At 41.0% G+C, this 22,215-nt stretch overlaps 1 protein-coding gene and 1 non-coding gene across 2 annotated transcripts in view; both read left to right on the forward strand.

Moving 5' to 3' along the window:
- The window catches only part of SLC28A3 (solute carrier family 28 member 3), a 54,731-nt gene that overhangs the window by 20,331 nt on the left and 12,185 nt on the right, over positions 1–22,215 (forward strand). The window contains exons 3-10 of the mRNA XM_032840499.1: positions 9,161–9,243; positions 11,813–11,904; positions 12,711–12,900; positions 13,978–14,122; positions 15,785–15,898; positions 16,480–16,557; positions 18,839–18,919; positions 20,374–20,454. Coding sequence (XP_032696390.1) covers positions 9,161–9,243; positions 11,813–11,904; positions 12,711–12,900; positions 13,978–14,122; positions 15,785–15,898; positions 16,480–16,557; positions 18,839–18,919; positions 20,374–20,454 — 864 coding nt within the window. The remainder of the gene's footprint in view (positions 1–9,160; positions 9,244–11,812; positions 11,905–12,710; positions 12,901–13,977; positions 14,123–15,784; positions 15,899–16,479; positions 16,558–18,838; positions 18,920–20,373; positions 20,455–22,215) is intronic.
- Positions 6,333–6,436, forward strand: LOC116856888. The gene has a single exon (XR_004380647.1). It is a non-coding gene; the product is annotated as a U6 spliceosomal RNA (small nuclear RNA).

A 22,215-nucleotide genomic window follows, 5' to 3' on the forward strand; every position in this document is an offset into this window, starting at 1 on the left:
GTCATTGAAAATAGAAGAAGAGATAAAAAGCTTCCAGGTCAGTATTTACCCCAAAGATACAGATGTAGTGAAAAAAAGAGCCATATGTACCCCAATGTTCATAGCAGCAGTGGGCACAATTGCCAAACTGTGGAAAGAGCCAAGATGCCTTCCAACAGATGAATGGGTAAAGAAGATATGGTCAATATAGACAATGGAATACTATGCCTACATCAAAAAGGATGAATACCCAACTTTTGTATCAACATGGACAAGACCTGAGGAAATGATGCTGGATGAAATAAGTCAAGCAGAGAAAGTCAGTTATCATTTGGTTTCACTTCCTTCTGGAGTATAAGGAATAACATGGAGGACATTAGGAGAAGGAAGGGAAAAGTGAATTGGGGGAAATCAGAGGGGAAGATGAACCATGCGAGACTGTGGACTCTGAGAAACAAACTGAGGGTTTCGGAAGGCTGTGAGGTAGGGGAATGGGTGGGTATTAAGGAGGGCACATATTGCATGGAGCACTGGGTGTGGTGCATAAACAATGAATCTTGGAACACTGAAAAAATAAAATTAAATTTTTAATAAAAAGTTTCCAGGACAAACAAAAACTAAAAGAATTTGCAAACACCAAACCAGCCCTACAGGAAATATTGAAAGGAGTCCTCTAAGCAAAGAGAGAGCCTGAAAGAAATAGGCCAGAAAGGAACAGAGACAATACACAGTAACAGGCACCTTACAGGAAATACAATGGCACTAAATTCATATCTTTCTATAGTTACCCTGAATGTAAATGGGCTAAATACCCCAATCAAAAGACATAGGGTATCAGAATGGATTAAAAAAAACAAGACCCATCGATATGCTATCTACAAGAAACTCATTTTAGACCCAAAGACACCTCCAGATTTAAAGTGAGGAGGTGGAAAAAATTTACTATGCTAATGACATCAAAAGAAAGCAAAGCTGGGGTGGCAATCCTTACATCAGATAAATTAGATTTTTAGCCAAAGACTATAATAAGAGATGAGGAAGGACTCTACATCATACTTAAAGGGTCTGTCCAACAAGAAGATCTAACAGTTTTAAATATCTATGCCCCTAACGTGGGAGCAGCCAATTATATAAACCAATTAATAACTAAATCAAAGAAGCACATCAACAATAATACAATAATAGTAGGGGACGTTAACACCCCCTCACTGAAATGCACAGATCATCTAAACAAAAGATCGACAAGGAAATAAGGGTTTTACAGGACACACTGGAACAGATGAACATCACAGATATATTCAGAACATTCCATCCCAAAGCAACAGAATACACATTCTTCTCTAGTACACATGGAACATTCTCCAGAATAGATCACATCCTGGGTCACAAATCAGGTCTCAGCTGGTACCAAAAGATTGGGATCATTCCCTACATATTTTCAGACCACAGAGCTTTGAAACTAGAACTCAACTGCAAGAGGAAAGTTGGAAAGAACTCAAATACATGGAGGCTAAAGAGCATCCTACTAAAGAATGAATGGGTCAACCAGGAAATTAAGAAGAATTTTAAAAATTCATGGAAACAAGAGAAAATGAAAACACAAGTGTTCAAAAAATCTTTGGGACACAGCAAAGGCAGTCCTGAGAGGAAAATATATAGCAATACAAGCCTTTCTCAAGAAGCAAGAAAGGTCTCAAGTACACAAGCGAACCCTACACCTAAATGTGTTGGAGAAAAAACAGTAAACAAAGCCTAAACCCAGCAGGAGAAGAGAAATCATGAGGATCAGAGCAGAAATCAATGAAATAGAAACCAAAAGAATAGCAGAGCAAATCAACAAAACTAGGAGCTGGTTCTTTGAAAGAATTAATAAAATTGATAAACCTCTGGCCTGACTTATCAAAAAGAAAAGAGAAAGGACCCAAATTAATAAAATCATGAATGAAAGAGGAGAGATCACAACCAACACCAAAGAAATAAAAACAATTATAAGAACATATTATGAGCAGCCATACACCAGCAAATTTGACAATCTGGAGGAAACGGATGCATTCCCAGAGACGTATAAACTACCAAAACTGAACCAGAAAGAAATAGGAAACCTGAACAGACCCTAACTCCACAGTAGGGAGATTGAAGCAGTCATCAAAAATTTCCCAACAAACAAGAGTCCAGGGCCAGACGGCTTCCAACAAACATTGAAAGAAGAATTAATACCTATTCTCCTGAAACTGTTGCAAAAAAATAGTAATGGAAGGAAAACTTCCAAACTCGCTTTATGAGGCCAGAATCACCTTGATCCCCAAACCAGACAAAGACCCCATCAAAAAGGAGAATTACAGACCAATATCGCTGATGAAAATGGATGTAAAATCCTCACCAAAATAGTAGCCAATAGGATCCAACAGTATATTAAAATGATTATTCACCACAACCAAGTGGGATTTATTCCTGGGCTGCAAGGCTGGTTCAACATCTGCAAATCAATCAATGTGATACAATAATTAATAATAGAAAGAACAAGAACCATATGACACTCTCAATAGATGCTGAAAAAGCATTTGACAAAGTACAGCATCCTCTCTTGATCAAAACTCTTTACTGTATAGGGATAGAGGGTACATACCTCAATATCACCAAAGCCATTTATGAAAACCCACAGCAAATATCATTCCCAATGGGGAAAAACTGATAGCTTTTCCCCTAAGGTCAGGAACATGGTAGGGATGTCCACTCTCACCACTGCTATTCAACATAGTACTAGAAGTCCTAGCCTTGTCAATCAGACAACAAAAAGGAATAAAAGGCATCCAAATCAGCAAAGAAGAAGTCAAACTCTCACTCTTTGCAGATGATATAACACTTTATGTGGAAAACCCAAAAGACTCCACTCCAAAACTGCTAGAACTCATACAGGAATTCAGTAAAGTGTCAGGATACAAAATCAATCCATAGAAATCAGTTGCATTTCTATGCACCAACAACAAGACAAAAGAAAGAGAAAGTAAGGAGTTGATCCCATTTACAATTGCACCCAAAACCATAAGATACCTAGGAATAAACCTAACCAAAGAGGCAAAGAATCTGTACTCCAAAAACTATACAGTCCTCATGAAAGAAATTGAGGAAGACACAAAGAAATGGAAAAATGTTCCATGCTCATGGATTGGAAGAACAAATATTGTGAAAATGTCTATGCTACCTAAAGCAATCTACACATTTGATGCAAGCCCTATCAAAATACCATCAATTTTTTCAAAGAAATGGAACAAATAATCCTAAGATTTATATGGAAACAGAAACAGACCCCAAATAGCCAGAGGAATGTTGAAAAAGAAAACCAAAGTTGGTGGCATCACAATTCCAGGCTTCAAGCTCTATTACAAAGCTGTCATCATCAAGACAGTATGGTACTGGCACAAAAACAGACACATAGATCAGTGGAACAGAATAGAGAGCCCAGAAATGGACCCTCAGCTCTATGGTCAATTAATCTTTGACAAAGAGGGAAAGAATGTCCAATGGAAAAAAGACAGTCTCTTCAACAAATCATGTTGGGAAAATTGGACAGCCACATGCAGAAGAATGAAACTGGACCATTTCCTTACAGCACACACAAAAGTAGACTCAAAATGAAAGACCTCAATGTGAGAAAGGAATCCATCAAAATCCTTGAGGAGAACACAGGCAGCAACCTCTTTGACCTCAGCTGCAGCAACTTTTTTCTAGAAATATCGTCAAAGGCAAGGGAACCAAGGGCAAAAATGAACTATTGGGACTTCATCAAGATCAAAAGCTTTTGCACAGCAAAGGAAACAGTCAACGAAACCAAAAGACAACTGACAGAATGGGAGAAGATGTTTGCAAACGATATATCAGATAAAGGGCTAGTATCCAAAATCTATAAAGAACTTATCCAACTCAACACCCAAAGAACAAATAATCCAATCAAGAAATGGGCAAAAGTCATGAACAGAACATTTCTGCAAAGAAGACATCCAAATGGCCAACAGATACATGAAAAAGTGCTCAACATCACTCGGCATCAGGGATATACAAATCAAAACCACGGTGAGATACCACCTCACACCAGTCAGAATGGCTAAAATTAACAAGTCAGGAAATGACAGATATTGGCAAGGATGTGGAGAAAGAGAAACCCTCCTACACTGTTGGTGGGAATGCAAGCTTGTGCAGCCACTCTGGAAAACAGTATGGAGGTTCCTCAAAAAGTCATAGAGCTACCCTATGACCCAGCAATCGCACTACTGCGCATTTACACTAAAGATACACATGTAGTGATCTGAAGGGCATGTGCACTCCAATGTTTACAGCAGCAATGGCCACAATAGCCAAACCATGGAAAGAACCTAGACATCTATCAACAGATGGATGAATAAAGAAGATGTGGTATATATATACAATAGAATACTATGCAGCCATCAAAAAATGAAATCTTGTCACTTGCAATAATGTGGATGGAACTAGAGGGTATTATGCTAAACGAAATAAGTCTGTCAGTGAAAGACAATTATCATATGATCACTCTGATATGAGGAATTTGGGAGACAGGGCAGGGGGTCTTGGGGGGAAGGGAGGAGAAAAAATGAAACAAGATGAGACCAGGGAGGGAGACAAGCCATAACATAAGAGACTCACGAAACAAACTGAGGGTTGCTAAGGGGTAGTGGGGGGAGAGATAAGGTGACTGGGTTATGGACATTGGAGAGGGTATATGCTATGGTGAGTGAGGGTACAGGTCTGTGAATTGTGTAAGACTGATGATTCACAGACCTGTACCCCTGAAGCAAGTAATACATTATATGTTAATTTTTTTAAAAGACAAGACATGGGGGAATATTATATGTGTATTGCTAATTAAAAGAAGCAGTCTGAAATGGTTACATACTTTATGATTCCAAGTATATGACAAAGGAAAAGGCAAAAACAGTGAAGACAGTAAAAAGACCAGAGGTTACCAAGAGGTGGGGAGGGACATGTGGGCAGAGCACAGAGGATTTGGGGGTAGTGAAACTACTCTGTGGGATACTATTATGGTGGATACATGTCCTTATGCATTTATCCAGACCCACAAAATGTATAACATCAAGAGGGAACCCTAATGTAAACTATAGAATTTGGGGGCTAATATGTCCATGTAATTTCATCAATTGCAATAAATGTACCACTCCGGTAGGAAACGTGCTAATGGGAGAAGCTATGCATGAGTGGGATCAGGGAAATTTCTACTTTCTCCTCAATTTTGCTGAGAACTGAAACTGCTCTTTAAAAAATGAAGTCTCGTGGTCTCTGAAAAACAATCTGAGGGTTTTGAAGGGGCAGGGGGTGGGTGGTTGGGGGAGCCAGATGGTGGGTACTAAGGAGGGCACATATTGCATGGAGCACTGGGTATGGTGCAAAAACTATGAATTCTGTTATGCTGAAAATAAATTTAAAAAAATGAAGTCTTTTTAAATTGTTTCACAAAACAATCAAAAACAAAAAAAAATAGATTTTTTTTTTAGTTTTATAGACAAGAATATAAAGAGCAAGAAGGAGCCACTGGATTTGCAACAATGGTCCTTAGGTGATCCTGGCAGCAGCCATCTCAGTAGAAGTCTGAGTGGGTAGGATGTGAGGAACACTAAAAATAAAGGCAATTCTATCAAGTGGTTTGTCTGTGAAGGAAAGGAGGAAAGGTAGATGTTGACCCCATGACTATGGGGTCAAGAAGATTTTGTTGTTATTATCATTTTTGGTTGTTGTTAGTTTTTTTTTTTAATTTTTAATACTAACTCTTTATTTCACTTTAAAGTTTATAAATAATTTTTTTCAAGTGCTATATTTAACATTTTTTTAAGATTTTATTTATTTAACAGACACAGATCCAAGTAGGCAGAGAGGCAGACAGAGAGAGAGAGGAAGGGAAGCAGGCTCCCTGCTGAGCAGAAAGCCCGACGCGTTGCGGGGCTCAATCCCAGGACCCCAGGATCATGACCTGAGCTGAAGGGAGAGGTTTTAACCCACTGAGCCACCCAGGCGCCCCTGTTTTTAACATTTTATTTAATTTTTGCACTAGCTTGTTAGGAGATGATATTCTTTGGCTCATTTTACAGCAGATAAAAAATAAGAACATCACATTGTATAAAGCCATTTCAGTATAAACTCAGGGTGCAATTGTTTCACAGAATTCATAAGTTTAGATCAATTTCCATACTTCTTTTTCTTTTTATGAAATGTTAGTCACCACATGGTACATCATTAGTTTTTGATGTAGTGTTCCATGATTCATTGTGTGCATATAACACCCAGTGCTCCATGCAATCCATGGTTTGTTTTAAAGATGGAGACAGGTTCTTACTATGGCAGCACATATACTAAAATTGGAAAGACAGAAAGATTAGCATAGCCCCTGCACAAGGATGACATGCCCATTTGTGAATCATTCCATATTTTTAATACCAAAGAACCATAAGCTGATTAAAAAATGGGCAGAAGACATGAATAGACCTTTCTTCAAAGAAGACATCCAGATGGCCAACAGAACCATGAAAAGATGCTCAACATCACTCATCATCAGGGAAATCCAAGTCAATACCACAATGAAATATTACTGCACACCTGTCAGAATGGCTAAAATCAAAAACACAAGGAATGACAAGTGTTGGCAAGGACGGGGAGAAATAATGAATCATTGAACACTACATCAAAACCTAATGATATACTATATGCTGGCTAACTGAAATAAACAAACAAACAAATAAATAAATAAATAATAAAATTTTTAAAAAGAAAGATGAGGAGAAAAAGGAACCCTCAAGCACTGTCGGTATGAATGCAGACTGGTGCAGCCACTGCAGAAAAGAGTATAGAGATTCCTCAAAACTTTAAAAAGAGAACTATGCTGGGATCCAGTAATTGCACTGCTGGGTATTTATCCAAAGAATACAAAGAGATACATACACCCTTATGTTTATTGCGGCATTATTTACAATAGCCAGACTATGGAAGCAGCCCAAGTGTCCATCAATAGATGAATGGATAAAGAAGAGGTGATATATATATCCTATATATATGTAATACATAGCACTATTATTGGGCTGTAAAAAAAGAGTGGAATGCTGCCATTTGCAACAACATGGATGGATCTAGAGAGTATAATGCCAACTGAAATAAATCAGTTGAAGAAAGACAAATACTATATGATCTCACTCATATGTGGAATTTAAGAAACAAAAAAAATGAACAAAGAAGAAAAGAGATTTACCAAAAAACAGACTTAGCTATAAAGAGATGGTTACCAGAGGGGCAGCAGGTGGGGGAATGGGTGAAATAGGGGAAGGGGATTAAGAGTATACTCATCATGATGTAAATGAGTAGATGTAATATGTAGAGAATTTTTGAAGACTATATTGTACACATGAAATTAAAATAAAAATGTATGTTAATTATATTAAAATTAAAATTTTTATTTATTTGTTTATTTGACAGAGATCACAAGTAGGCAGAGAGGCAGGCAGAGAGAGAGAGGGGGAAGCAGGATCCCTGCTGAGCAGAGAGCCCAACGGGGGCTAAATCCCAGGACCCTGGGACCATAACCTGGACTGAAGGCAGAGGCTTTAACCCACTGAGCCACCCAGGTGCCCCTAAATTAAAATTGTTTAAAAAGAAAAATGCCTATACCAATCTGATAAGTAAAAATAAACAAACAAATAAATAAAATGGGAAATGTCTGGGGGAAAAATAGAACAGTTAATGTCAGACATTCTATAGAGAATAGGTAACTTGAAATTTCACTGTAAGAAAATAATAATCATGATTATTTAAATCAAATATTTGTCAAACTTTAACTATTGGCTAAGCTAGGTATTGGATGGGAATGAAATGAATAAGGGTCCTGTCTACCCCTGTCCTCAGCAGCTGCAGCTTGGACTCCAATGGTCTCTTTCTATTATCCTTCACCTTCCTAATTCCTGGGGTCCAGCCCAGAAAATGAAGGTAGTCTAAACGAAGTGTATAACGGAGTTTGGCATCAAATGGCTATATGATCTTTGAGAATCCTTTCAGCTCAGAGACATGCTTATGACTTCATTTTATATTTTTATTTTATTTTATTTTATTTTATTTTATTTTATTTTATTTTATTTTGAGAGGGGTGTGGCTAAAGGGAAAGACTCTTAAGCAGGCTCCATGCCCAGTGCAGAGTCTGATGCAGGGCTCAGTTTCACAACCCTGAGATCATGACCTGAGCCAAAATCAAGAGACAGACACTTAACCGACTGAGCTACCCAGGTGCCCCACTTACAACTTATTTCTAAGTTCTCACACAGTCCAGAGAATCAACGGCTACCTGGGATATGACAGAAAGTAAAAGCTGAGATTTGACATTATCCTTCCTAGAGTATGTTCAAAACTCTTCCATGTCTGCATACTTCCTTGCCACCTTCCCTTGCCATGCTTACAATAGATGGAACTTTTTGAGACATTATTGCAAAATGAAGGGAGGCAGAAAATCCTCTATGCTATCCTGAGAACAGAATAGGTCATGGATATTTAAAAAGTTTGAATGGTACATAGAAAGATAGCCCAGGTATATACTGCACTCCATTAATCAGAGCAAGGGTTTGATGAGAAAGGGAAATACTTCCAAACTTTAGTCCACTGATAGAAGGACCCTAGTTCCCAAGAGAAAGTTTATCAGCTCTTGAAGATCCTGGGCTTGTGTTCCCATCTGCAGACCAAGCGTTGGACTGCCAGGAAAAATAAACTAGCCTTGGTCTTTGTCTTTTGGAAACCAGGATTGGCAGAGTATAAAAGGAGATTTAAGCAGCCTCTGAAATTGAGTTCATTTAACTCCTGCCTGAAAACAGAGCAGGGGTTGAATGACTGCAGTAGAGACAGGAACAAAAAGTAGAGATATGAACCTATCCCCTAAAGAAAAGAAGGAAATACCAACAGCTCCTTTGGAAGAAAAAGGAGAGAGAAGTGTGATCCTGGATTTTTTGTGATAAAGGGGGAAATGTCTGCACAAGAAGATAATAGGAGCTATTTTCTTGCATAATAATTGTAAAAGAGCTTTTGTCAGTCCTTTGCCAAAATGAAATGCGGAGCAAAAGAGATGAGGGTCCATTATGCCCCGGCTTCTCACTATTCCATCTCTGCTGCAATGTTTGATTTCCAGGATGAAGAGCAAGTCACCATTGAGCAGGATTCTTTAAGAAACAAAGAAGATGAGGCGGATGACCCAGAGACACATCAAAAAGGGTACAGGTTTAAATTAGAGGTGTAACCTTATTTGGTTTTGTCACTTTGTTTTATCCTCGTCTAATTTCAATCATTTATTATTATTCATTATCTATTACCACCACTACCACCCACCCAACAGCATTTTCAGAAAAATTAACACTCTATGATAATCACTGTGGTAAATTCAAACTGCTGATGTCCTCTGGGAACCCAATATCCAGGACAGTCTTCTAATTAAAGCCATAAATTACCAACTAATTGCTCCAGTCCATGCAAAAGTAGTTAATTCATCTTCTCAATGTCAATCAATAAGCAATTGATTTCTCAAAACCCGATCCACATTAAGTCCCCACAAACTTGCTCTTACACTGTAGTATCTTAAAGGTATTCCAAGTCCTTATTGCTCCATGAAGTAAGAGAGGCAAATAATTTTCTTTATTTTTTGGACCAGGAAAATGAAGCTCAGAGAAGTGACTTACTCAAGGTTAGTCAACTAGAGACGAACAAAGCTAACTTAACAATTTCCGCTTCTGATTTCTAGTCCAAGATTGTCTGGTTCGTCATAACTTTCAAGCATTTGTCAAATTTCTGAATGTCCATTTAAATTTTATTTAAATTTCTATGTCTCTGAGGAACTTTGTTTTTATGCATCAGAAGGTCTCTTTGGAGCTGGTGAGAATTAAGATTAAAAGCTCTTGTCACCATCCACAACATTTACTACCTCAGAAACCTGAGCTTAGATCCATCTTTCATTTTACTCTATGGATCTCTGACCCCCAGGGGCTGAGAAACTGTCTGGGGTGGGTAGAGATACTCAGCTTTCCCCTAATGATAATGGGATAGAAGTAATCTCCAGGAGGATAGAAATGATCTAGTCAAGATTACCAAATGGCTGAAGCCTCTATTTTGAGCTACTTTAATTTATACAGTATAAGATCACTGTCTTGGACCACACACACTCCATGCAATTAAAGAATCTGATGAACCCAACCTGAAGTACATGCATGCGCCCAATTCAATGTTGCCTTCCACCTCTGCCACTTTGAAACACTACCAGAAATCGAAGACGATGGATCATCAGCCTTTCCCAAGTTCAGCCATGAAAACTTGGTCTTTACTGAATTTTTATTTCCTCCATATCTTCTGGATCAGTGTTTCTAATTCACTCATATACATAACACCAAAGTTCTCATGATATAAAACTCATCATTACTATGTCTGATATGCTCTCATATATCCTATTTTTTCTTATTAAAGATGGATGTCCCGCACTGTGCTCTTCTTAATCCATGGATGGGTCCCAACCCACACTGATGGAATACTGTTCCAGATAAGCAACACACACTAACATCTCATTTATCCAGTAATTCAACAAATGCCCATCAAGCAGCCTCATCCCCAAGGGTCCTAATGCTACTAGGCTCATGTATATTCTCCAAGAAGTTAGCTTGTCAAGGTTTTATCATGAAATATGATCAAAGAAGACAGTAGGAGTAAAGCACAGAAGGATGCCTCTGTCCAAGGAGATGCAAGAAGGTGTTGTATGAGTGAGGGCCTTTGGCTGTACCCTGAAAGGTGCAGGGGGTGCCAAGACTTGGACACGCAGGCATAGCTGCTGCAAGATGGAGAAGTGGAGGGGAGGTCCCAGCTCAGGCCTGAGTCCTTTGAGATCCTGAAGATGAGGAATCTCCTCTAGGGACTAGAAGTGGCCTAGACGTGGCAATGATTAAATGTATGAATAAATTTCTTCCTCCAGTAGGAAAATAAGAGGTCTCCATTAGAAGGCACACTGAGGAAAGAGACAAGTGCAGGGAAGCCTGATTTCAGGGCAGGAATGGAGGGAACCAGGAGCACCCCAGGAGAAGTAGAGGACAGTACCATGTGTATAGTCCTGGGGCCCCTCCAAACTCACTGGCTGATGGACATTGTCCTCCCCAGCAGAAGTAGTCAATGCACATTGACTCACTCACTACCTACCACCCCCTAACAAAGCTCTGGACAGAAACAAAGGCATGCCAGCAATGCCAGAACTTTCTGGAAAGCTATCTTACAACCTGCAACTTGGTAGCTCTGAAATCCACAAGATTCTTCTTTATATTTGAAGCACCCAGTGAAGTCTGTAGTCTCCCACTAAAAAATGTGGTAAGCCAGGACGGGGAACAACCAACTTACTCAAACTGTATGAGACCAGAAGGGGTGAGAGTTTCTAAAATGAACATTTCATAACCGTGGCTTAAAAGCTATCAAAGGCCCTCATAGTCCAGTGAGAAACACTCTCATCTTATGATTTATTTTTGGCTTTTGGTTAGTTACCGTTTCCCCTGCTCTGTTTCCAGAAGCATGTTTTCTGCATTTCTGTAAGCCCTCAGGGCTTGGCACATCCACACAGCAAACGCTGATCCACGCCATGGCTGATTATAGTCTTAAATGAGATGAGTATCCCATTTCTATTTTGCAGGACATACACTTCACCAATTTGTTCATTTGCTCGCTTGATTTACAAAGGCTCATCTAGCTCAGTATGTCAGTTTATTTCATGTTTTTGATATTTACTTCTGCCTGCCTTTTTGTTTTTGTGTTGTTACAGATATCTGGAAAGGAAATATGATACAGTTTGTGATTTTTATAAGAAACACAAAACTACCCTTTGGTACATCATCTGGGGCATCTTAATACTAGGTAAATAATGAAAAGAAGATGGATGCCAGTGTCTTTTCATGAGAATTCCCCAATTACTAGTTTTCTGTAGGAAGAAAATAAATCTTTCTAATCTTTTTGTTCCCCTGGACTTCAGTGAATCCGGAGAAGCAGAAATGTTAATCAAGAAGCCCTGAGTGATGGGTCTCAACTGGGGTTGCCTATGCAGACTGTTTCCCTTTTCAGTGTATGCAGCTAGCAGCTAATTATTCAGGTCCCCTACTCTTACGGCCTTTGTTGTTGTGACAGATTTAAGGGTTGGTTAATGCAAATCCAGGTAACTAGAAGACATGGTGATACTCACCAGGTGGGAGTCTAATTGCAGAGGGCAATCTAAGTGAAATTCATACTTCATGCAAATACAATGTAAGCAGGAGCCTAGGGTCATGTAGGCTGTTCCTCTTGCCTATCTTTGCAGATGAGCAGGTCCCCTATTTTGACTCCCTCCAAAGCAAAGTTTTCCACAGCCCATTTTGAAGAACACTCCTGTCTATGAGAACCCACGCACCCAAGTCCATTGACATTAATTTAAGATCACTGCACCTCCAAGGTCAGTAGCTTGGTTGGTGGTCAGATAGCTGAAATGAGGAACAGCAGGGTTAAAAGCTTCCTCTATACTGGACCACCTAGTATTCTAGGCTTTTCAGGCCATGCAGCGAAGACCAAACAACTCTGCATTCAGCGTCTTCTTGGTTGAACCTCCCCTTGGCTGAGCCGCGTCAGTGCTATAGGCTGGTCAGCAGCTTGGTGTGGGTGATGTACCCTGTCTGCACTCACTTTCTCAACAGGTTACCTGGCGATGGTGATTGCAGCTTGTGCGCTGAACTTTCAGAGAGCCCTTCCCCTTTTCGTGATCACCGTGGCCGCCATCTTCTTTGTGGTCTGGGATTATTTTATGGCCAAATACGAGCATCGAATCGATGAGTGCCTGTCTCCTGGCAAAAGGCTCCTAAAAAACCAGTGGTTCTGGATGAAGTGGTAAATGCACCCAGTCCTCTTGTTGCATTTGAGAGGGAAGTTAGTCTTTTCCAACAGTGTTACAAAAACGCATTCTGAAATTGCTCCCTCATTTATGGGCTATTGAAACTAGAAATAACCAAATTATAATGCCTTCATTTTACAAACAGGAAATCAAGGTCTAAATAGGGCAATGACTCATTCAAGATATGTACAAATATCCCTACAAAATGCTTTAATTTCAAGTGCCACCAAATGATAAAATGTTGTGCAAGCAATGGGTCAGTTCTGTCTTAGGGAGGCAGCTTGCTGCTCGGGACCTCTTTGAGAGAAAGACCCTGTGAATTATTAAAGCTGACTCTTTCCTATAGGACCCCATATCCTATGAGTGAGCACTCAGGGCTTTTCCCTCTGCCTATTTCTGTGGAACTTCCTCTTCCTCCAGGTGGCTCTAATGGATTGGACACAGGACAGGTTCTCGCCAGAGTAGCTCACAAGGGATGTACCAGGAAAGTTCACAAATCCTTGGCCTAATGACACAGGATTGTGCAATCTCAACAAGCTTTCTGGCTCTGCCCTCTAAGCTGTGAGTCAAACTTGTCATACCCACTGGATCCTCCAAGGAGTCAGAACACATTCTGAAGTCCAACTTAGCTCTCTGAGGTTCAGTTGAAGTCCCCCATCTCCAGAGAACACATCTCAAGTTCTCCCCTAAAGGGAAGAAAGGTAAAATCTCTCCCATTTCCCAAAATGAAAGTGAGAACTCACAGCAGATCTCTCAAAGATACCACCAGACTTCCCTCTCAAAGCGTCCTTTCTCATCTCTGACCCCTTTGTATGTCCTTGAACTAGTGAAGAGCCCAAGAGTTGTAGAATGTGCTTAAGACAGTGCTTAATATTTTTTTTATTTTTTTATCGTTTGGCTATCTGCCTTTATAGCCACAACAAAAGAGGGTTTGTACAATATCTAGAAGCATAACTTCCTGGTGCCAGGGTATGCTGCTCTTAATGCATTTCTTATTTGTTAGTTGAAGCCTGCTCCAGATTTTCAGGTTAGCATAACAGATGATGTTAATGCCTCCTTTCTGATTCTCTTAGGGTGATTTGGACCTTACTAATCCTGGGAGTTATTTTCTGGCTGATCTTTGACACTGCCAAATTGGGTCAACAGCAGCTGGTGTCCTTTGGTGGCCTCATAATGTATATTATCCTGATATTTTTATTTTCCAAGTACCCAACCAAAGTAAGTGTGAAATCGATCTTTTTCAGCTTGTTCCCTCTTTTTTTGCCCCTCATGTCTAAATTGCTCAAAATAATGAGTGTGAGAGAATTTCACTGTTATTCAGTGTTTGTCTTACCTTGCTATGCTACATTACGTGGCTAGAGTGCCTTTCTTCCCAAGCTTTCTGGGCACTAGTACTCTCTCATTTTTCATTCTCAGTAATTTTCCAGTTACACCACCAGGGAGGTGTTCTCTCCTGCCAAGTCCAATTTCTACTCATGTACCCCACCTCCCTCCATCAAACACACAAAGAAAATTTATCTATTTTGATCCGGGTTTCCCCAGGCCAGTAAATAATCTAATATTCTACCACTGGATTCTGCCATTTATCAAATTTCTATTTGCAAGTTAGATTATTTTACTGTAAAAATCTGTTCTTTTTTTTTTTTTTTTTGACAGAGAGAGATCACAAGTAGATAGAGAGGTAGGCAGGCAGAGAGAGAGAGGGAAGCAGGCTCCCTGCTGAGCAGAGAGCCCGATGCAGGACTGGATCCCAGGACCCCGAGATCATGACCCGAGCCGAAGGCAGCGGCTTAACCCACTGAGCCACCCAGGCGCCCCCTGTAAAAATCTGTTCTTAACCAGTTTTGTTCCCACTAAATTCAATTCTCATTCTCATTTTATCAGCCTGTAACAGATTAAATGGGCAAGAATTCAGAGATATCGAAACTTTCACTCACAATTCAGAATGGCAAACTCCAGAAGATTTTATTGGCTTTCTGAAAGGTTGACCCAAGAAAAACAAGTCACCTAGTAGGATCCAAAGTGCCTGCCCACCTCGGGTCAGCCTCTCCACTGCTATCTATGCCTCTGATACCACAGAGTTTTGCAGCCCACTCATCTCAGCACCAAAAATGAAAGCAGATGATTGTCCATTCCTGCTGCATTCCCTGGCTCTGCATTAGAGTTAATTTGTTCCTTTTACAGTGAAATGGGAGCCCTCGCAGGGTGGAATTTCACTTAATTCACTTACAAATTGTCAGATTAACAAACCTTGGGCACACAGAGAGAAGCCATGTTCTACCTTTCCATTTTCCAGACAGGGGAAGTAATTATATGTCTCTAACATTACAGCATGGCGAAGAGGACCCAATCCCTTCCTCCTTTAATGGAGTCTCCTCTAAGACTATTCTTTTTTTTTTTTTTAAAGATTTTTATTTATTTTGAGAGAGAGAGAGAGAGAGACAAAGTGAGAGAGAGCATGAGAGGGGAGGTCAAAGGGAGAAGCAGACTCCCCGTGGAGCTGGGAGCCCAATGTGGGACTTGATCCCAGGACTCTGGGACCATGACCCGAGCAGAAGGCAGTTGCTTAACCAACTGAGCCACCCAGAAGCCCCTAAGACTATTCTTTATGTCTAAGTTATTTCATCATGATATAATAGGTACATACTCTCCGGGGACCGAAGCCTTCAAACTCAGGGTTTGAAAGGGGGAATGCAACCCTGAGATCTGGGGGCATGATTCTATCAAGAGATTCTCTGCTCTCAACTGCTTTGGGCTCCCAAACTGTGGATCATTGGCCATACGTGAGAAGTTTCCAAGGAAATCGTGACCCTCTGGGCATGTATACTGAGCTTAGCATTCATTTTCTAGTAAGATCTATCTCTCCATCTTTCTGCCTAGGTTAACTGGAGGCCTGTCTTTTGGGGAATTGGGTTACAGTTTCTTCTCGGGCTCTTAATCCTAAGGACTGACCCCGGATTTATGGCTTTTGATTGGTTGGGCCAACAAGTTCAGGTGAGTTGGGTTCAGATGAACATCTTGCTTATAAGTGCTTTTGACATTTGGCTATAGTCCTCAAGACATGTCAGAAATAGGTTTCTTCTGCATGAGTTGACCCACATTTTTGTTTGTGTAGAATACATTAATCTGTCTAGTATATTAATATTACATTTGTCCCTCCCCCATATCATCCATTGCACCACTCCCCTATCCCAAATGTCCCTTTCATCCTGCCCCAGAGGTGTCATACTTCTAAGATGGTTCCACAAACAGAAAAACAGGCTTTCTTCATACCAAGTGCTAACTAGTGCCATCTGTGTTCCATGTATGGTTTGCTGGAACAAACTGACACACCTGGCTCCTTCTTGAGCCTCCTGGAGTCAGACTGAATGTCACAAATGACAGGAAATCTGTATGTGGGTATAGTTCAAAAATATTCTTCCATGCCATCCATTGGAGCAAGGAAAATTACAAAAATCTACCTTCCATGTCTAACCAGCAAGTTTGCTGGGCTCCCCATCTGCAGAGCCTAGAAGGTCCTGTAGACACAATTCCGTGGTTGTAATGATCGTCTGCTTTTCCTTTCTTTCACTCAGACCTTCTTGGAATACAGTAACGCTGGTGCTGAATTTGTCTTTGGTGAGACATACGCAGAGCACTTCTTTGCATTTAAGGTAAAACCAAATCCCTTTTTGAAATAGTTACTTCCTTTTCAGTACCTTCTGGGTCTTTGTCCCAGATATTTTGATTAGAATATCTACTAGATATTAATATCTAATACCTAATTAATTAATACTAATTAGATATTAATATTAATTGATATTAATACTACTATCTATTAGATATTCTGATAGAAACTGACCAGAAACCAGATATACACCTGCCAGGCATGTCCTGGGTGGATATCACATCACTGCCTTTTTTCATTTATCAGATTTTTTCTGAAGTCAGTAGATAGCAAACATTTTTCTTGGTTACCATAGCATCGAGGGAAACAGCTATAAGTCAGACATATACAAATACTTCTGAGGGGGCTCCCGGCTTTGCCTGAGATACTTCTGAAAAATCATATGGGACAATAGTATCTGAGGCATCTGGGGAAGGAACATCCGGTAGCTGGCAGTGATGAGGCATATGGCCAATGATGGCTTCCAGGCCTGGGATCAGTGACAGCTCTCTGCTCAGGAACCTTCTCCATCTCCCAAAAGGAGACAGCTGCTCACCCCATTAACCTCTCTTCTTCCAGAGCCATTTTCATGCTAAACCCTTTCATTTTCAGCATAGCAGGCCTGGAGGCTGGGCCTTCTCCCAACCCAATGAGGCACATTATGCTCCAGGGGAAAGGGAAGCTGGCCTCCGTGCACTCCCACAACCCCCAGGAAGCTCAGTTTCCCCTGTGAAGACCCTACAAATACTCGTTGATGAGGCAGAAAGATGAATTCAGCTTTTCCTTCAGCATTCTTTTTTTGTGGTATTGTTATTCCTACGCTTCTAACTTATTTTCTCACTTAGGGATTCTGAGTTTACCTCCAATCTACCCAGGCTTCTGTTGGGTCAATGTTTATGCTGAATCTTTTTTTTTTTTTTAATTGCTGAGCCCAGAATTGGGAAAAAGAAAGTCACAAGGGAGGTATAACTTGCTGCCCAGATTGTGCCAGTGTCTTTGGACATTTCCTACCCACCCACCTCCCTCTTCCCCAGAGCATGGCCTCTATCCTTTCTGCCAAAGCAGAATCCCTATGAGCACATTCAAGAGATAAGCCCCTTTAATTCTCTGAAGCTTTCAGGAAGGCTCTGCTTGCCCATTAAAGCCAATAAAAGCACGTAAGTGAGTGAGCTCTGAATAATGGCACAAATGTCTTCTAATATATATTATTAATAGATTTTTCTAAATTAGATCCTGTACAAATTGTCCTCGGTCATTCCATGCCTCTGGTGGCAGCTTGTCCCCGGTCATTTAACTGGGGAACAGAGGGAAAGGGGTACAGACGGGTAGGGGTGTGGAGGGAGCCAGCCCACAGCTCCGTGTGTTCTCTGCGGGGTAGAAACTGTTCACTGTGGAAACACACGCTGCATCAAAGGCACCCAAATAGCATCAGGGAAACAAGATCCAGAAAAAGACAATTGTGGTATCACAGAAGCAAACTAAGTCTCCCAAGTTTACTGTTTTTAGTGATTAAAAAAAAATCTATAAGTAAAATAATAATTATCTTAAAAGATAAATGAGGGGTGCCTGGGTGGCTCAGTGGGTTAAGCCTCTGCCTTCAGCTCAGGTCATGATGCCAGGGTCCTGGGATCAAGCCCCGCAACAGGCTCTCTGCTCAGCGGGAAGCCTGCTTCTCCCTCTCGCAATCCCCCTACTTGTGTTCCCTGTCTCGCTGTCTCTGTCTCTGTGAAATAAATAAATAAAATCTTAAAAATAAAATAAAATACAAAATAAACGAATGGGCACTTACTTTATGATGCAGTGTATGGAAGCACCTACCGTGCTCTATCTGATCTGTGCAGCCTCTGTAAGGAAGGATCTGAGAGGCTCCTTTTACTGTTTTGACCAGCATCCTCTGCTAATAAGGCTGTTTAACATCAGAATGTCAAGAACATTTGCCCATGGCCTTCAGCTTCTTGCTCTAGTTATTACAAATTCCCCTGAAACTGTATTACTTCTCTGAGAAACTACAGTAAGAAAAGCTCATCATTGCAGAGAAACAAAAAATGTCACATTTCCTATGAAATATACTCAAGTGTATCCAGAGGAAATTCAAAGAAAAAATGGCAGATGGGGTGCGCTGGCTGATTAAAATGTCATTTAGTTCAAAATTACATCAATGATGATGATTTGGAGGATGTTTCGGTGGGGATAAGGAGGCAGAAAAGTGACCTGATCTGAACCTTACTGATCCAACTGAGGCCAACATCAACCCATGATTGCTTTCATGCCCTCACCTTGCTCCCCAGGTCCTGCCAATCGTGATTTTCTTCAGCACCGTGATGTCCATGCTCTACTACCTTGGCCTGATGCAGTGGATCATTAGAAAGGTACTGGGACTTGTAGAGATTGGATGACAAGTGTATGGAGGCGATTTTAGGGACAAAGTCTTAAATGCCTTTTATCCGGGTTTTCTCAAACAGCCTTACTGTTTGTACCAAGATTCACCACCACCTCCTCTTCCATCCCAAGTTATTAGACCCAAACCAAAAAATCCTACATGGGGCCCTAGAGGCAATTTCACCTTAGGGACTTCTAACCGGCTTTAACTCGCCGTCAGTGGTTCCTGGCTATCTTCCTAAAACCTTAGTAATTATATCTTGAACCAAAGAATTGACTCCAGCCGAGCACATGCCCATGGGGAGAACAGCATCCTTCCTTCAACCTGGCTGTGTTCCCTGAGCTTTACACAGAGTCCCTCCTTCTCCTCGGGACATTGCAAAAATGGAGGCTCTTGTTCTAGGAGTTGCCAGAGGATCCAAGCAAGAAGGGGAAGCTGCTTTGTGTTTCTGAAGGAGTTTGATAAGCACACACAAATTAAAAAAAAACTAAAAGTCTGAAAAGTTCATCTCATCCCTGCCACCCCAGCAACTGTCAGTCCTAGTACATTCGTGTTAAATCAGAACATGAGGAAATGTGTGAGTTAGTTTGATTGCACACATGAGCCAGGCAGTGCATACAGAGTTTGGACACAGCCATAGCCCTCCTTTGATCCTTGTAAATACATAAAATAGAGGGAAGGAGAGAGAGAGCAAGACAGGGAGAGCGAGAGAGAGAGAAACCAGAACACCAGCAAAATTCAGAATTTCAGCAAGAATGTGCTAGGGCCCATAATTTTCTGATTGTTGACTTCAACATTCAGCATTCATTTCTGTGCTCACATCTAAGCAGAAAGGAAGGAAAGAATGCAACAGAAGGTCCCCATCCTGAAGCGGACACCACAGTCTCTAGTTGGAAGGGCCAGTGCAGAAAGGGGACCATCAACCATGTTCATTTGAGAGTTCAGTAGAAAAGGCCAAACCTCAACTACATCCCAGTGCTTATTAGCTGCGTGATCTTAGACAAAATAACTAAGCTGTTCTGTGCCTTGGATTCCTATTCTATAAGATGGCCATGATTACAGGACCTCCTTCAAAGGGCTATTATGATAATTAAATGTGTTCCCTGGATCAAGAGCATAAAACAGTGCTTGGAATGCAGTGAATCTTATCACAACTGTTAGCGATTACTATGGTTTATTACTCTTATACAATGTTTCAGTAGACAATTGTTTGCCTATTGAATGTATGAATTCAAAATATATACAATGATTCAGCCTTACTAGTCACATAGGAGGACTGGATGCATCCGCTCTGTAGACTAGATAACGTACACTCACTCTTAGCACCATCACAGGCCTGCCAACAATGGTGGAAGGCATTTTCCTCCAAAGACTTTCATCCCTATTTTGAAGTATTGTGTATACAAAGAGCTCTTCCCTGACTTTGTCCCTTTACCTCTTTAGGTTGGATGGATAATGCTAGTTACTATGGGATCATCTCCTATTGAATCCGTAGTTGCTGCTGGCAATATATTTGTCGGACAGGTAAGTTGTAATCTCAAAAAAACAAAAACAAAACACCTGTTGAAATGTATACTTTTCCTAGAAAGCAGAATAAGTAACATAACGGTGTTATTGTTTTTTAGTGTCAGGGGTAGGGTGTCAAAATAGGGAAGCCCCAGCACTGACAATGTCCAGATTCCAGAGAGAGAGAGAGAGTGTGTATGAGAGAGCGCCTTTCCGAGTGTCCCAGCGCACTAGCTCAAGAATCGTTTTATCAAAGCGCCGGGCTTCTCCTGTGTAGATTCTCAACCAGTCTTTTGTGAGCTGGCTGAATTGCTGACGTCTCCAACCCGCCCTCTGGAGGCTAGAGGGTCACCCACTCGAATGGAGTTCACCACTTACCCAGAAGCTGCAGAGATGTAACAGGCAGCCTCATTTTCTGTGGTATAATGCTTGTGGAAATGGAAGAGGCCAATGACCCTGCAGCTGTATAAATACTGGAGATTATTCTCAACTTGTCTGAACGGGCCAACGGTCTGTCTTAGCTGGGCCTGAAGAAAGATGCTGATGAGCAAAAGCATTTTCATCTTCCTGATCCATCACACGGATAAATGCTTTGCCTGAAGCCTACTTAAGCAAGGAAGTATGAAGCCAAGGGGTGTCCTTCAAAACAGCAGCCTTCCTAAGGTGGATAAGGAAGAGATCGTAATCATCCTCGCCACTCGGAATAGGTAGCTTCAGGCAAAATGGAATCACACCCAGGAAACGTGTGAATGCTTGCCAGCACCACTACCCAAGGAAATTGGATTTGAAGCAAAATTCAAGTCACCCAGAGAAACGCACAGTTCCAACTCCAACTCCAAATCCGAGGCTTACAGCTGATCCAGGCAGGCTGAGCCTTATTGGTAAGCCCAGCTTGCAAGCCTGGAGGACAGTCTTTAGGGCGGGGCCCATACTTCCTTCCCTAGGAGTTGAAATCGTGATAATTATAGCCATAAAATCTCTCAGGACTAATTAGAACACCTTCTTGACTTGATTACTCCTACCTGCGGGGTAAGAGGGCTTATGTACTGAGTTTCTATTTAGTCCATGAAGTGAAGCTCAACACATTCAATCTTACAGAACAATTATAAATAATGAGGGGAGAATTGTAAAATTGCACACATGCTTCTGTGATGCTCAATTTGATAACTTAATATGCTAAAAGTACAGCTATTATTTATGGAGAGCTCCACGTCGCAGGCCGCCTGTCCTCCTTAATGGGACTCAAGCCCTTACAACTGCACTCTAATTCCTTTCCACCCAAGGGGAAGAGTGGGGTGTCTGATTACCAATTAGGAAAGTTCCTGCAGGCACCTGTTCTTGTTCTTGCTGGTATTTTTTTTATACTTGCATCTCTATGTCCATGTGGTCTAAGCAAAGAGGTATATGGTCTGTCAAGAAGAACCTGGAAGATGGGAAATCTCCAGTTCAGAAGGCCAGGGCAGTTACTCTGGTAATAGTATTCCAACTTAGAAAAGAGTATCTGGCCATCAGACTCTAATCCTAGGCTGGTGGGACCTTATACGGACTGGCCTTACAGACTTTGCAGACTTGACACATGACTCTATATGCACACTGATGTGGAGTTCAGTGACCCAGACATTATTGGTGTAGGTTCTCAAATGAACATGCATCAGAACCACCTGGAAGGCTTGTTCAAACACGATTGCTGGTCCCGTTCCCGGAGTTTCTGAATCTGTAAGTCTGAGAATTTGCACATCTACCAAGTTCCCAGGTGATGCTGATAGAGCTGTCTGTGGT

This window comes from Lontra canadensis, unplaced genomic scaffold (genome assembly GCF_010015895.1).
Source record: "Lontra canadensis isolate GAN:19392208 unplaced genomic scaffold, GSC_riverotter_1.0 scaffold113, whole genome shotgun sequence".
Lineage (NCBI taxonomy): Eukaryota > Metazoa > Chordata > Mammalia > Carnivora > Mustelidae > Lontra > Lontra canadensis.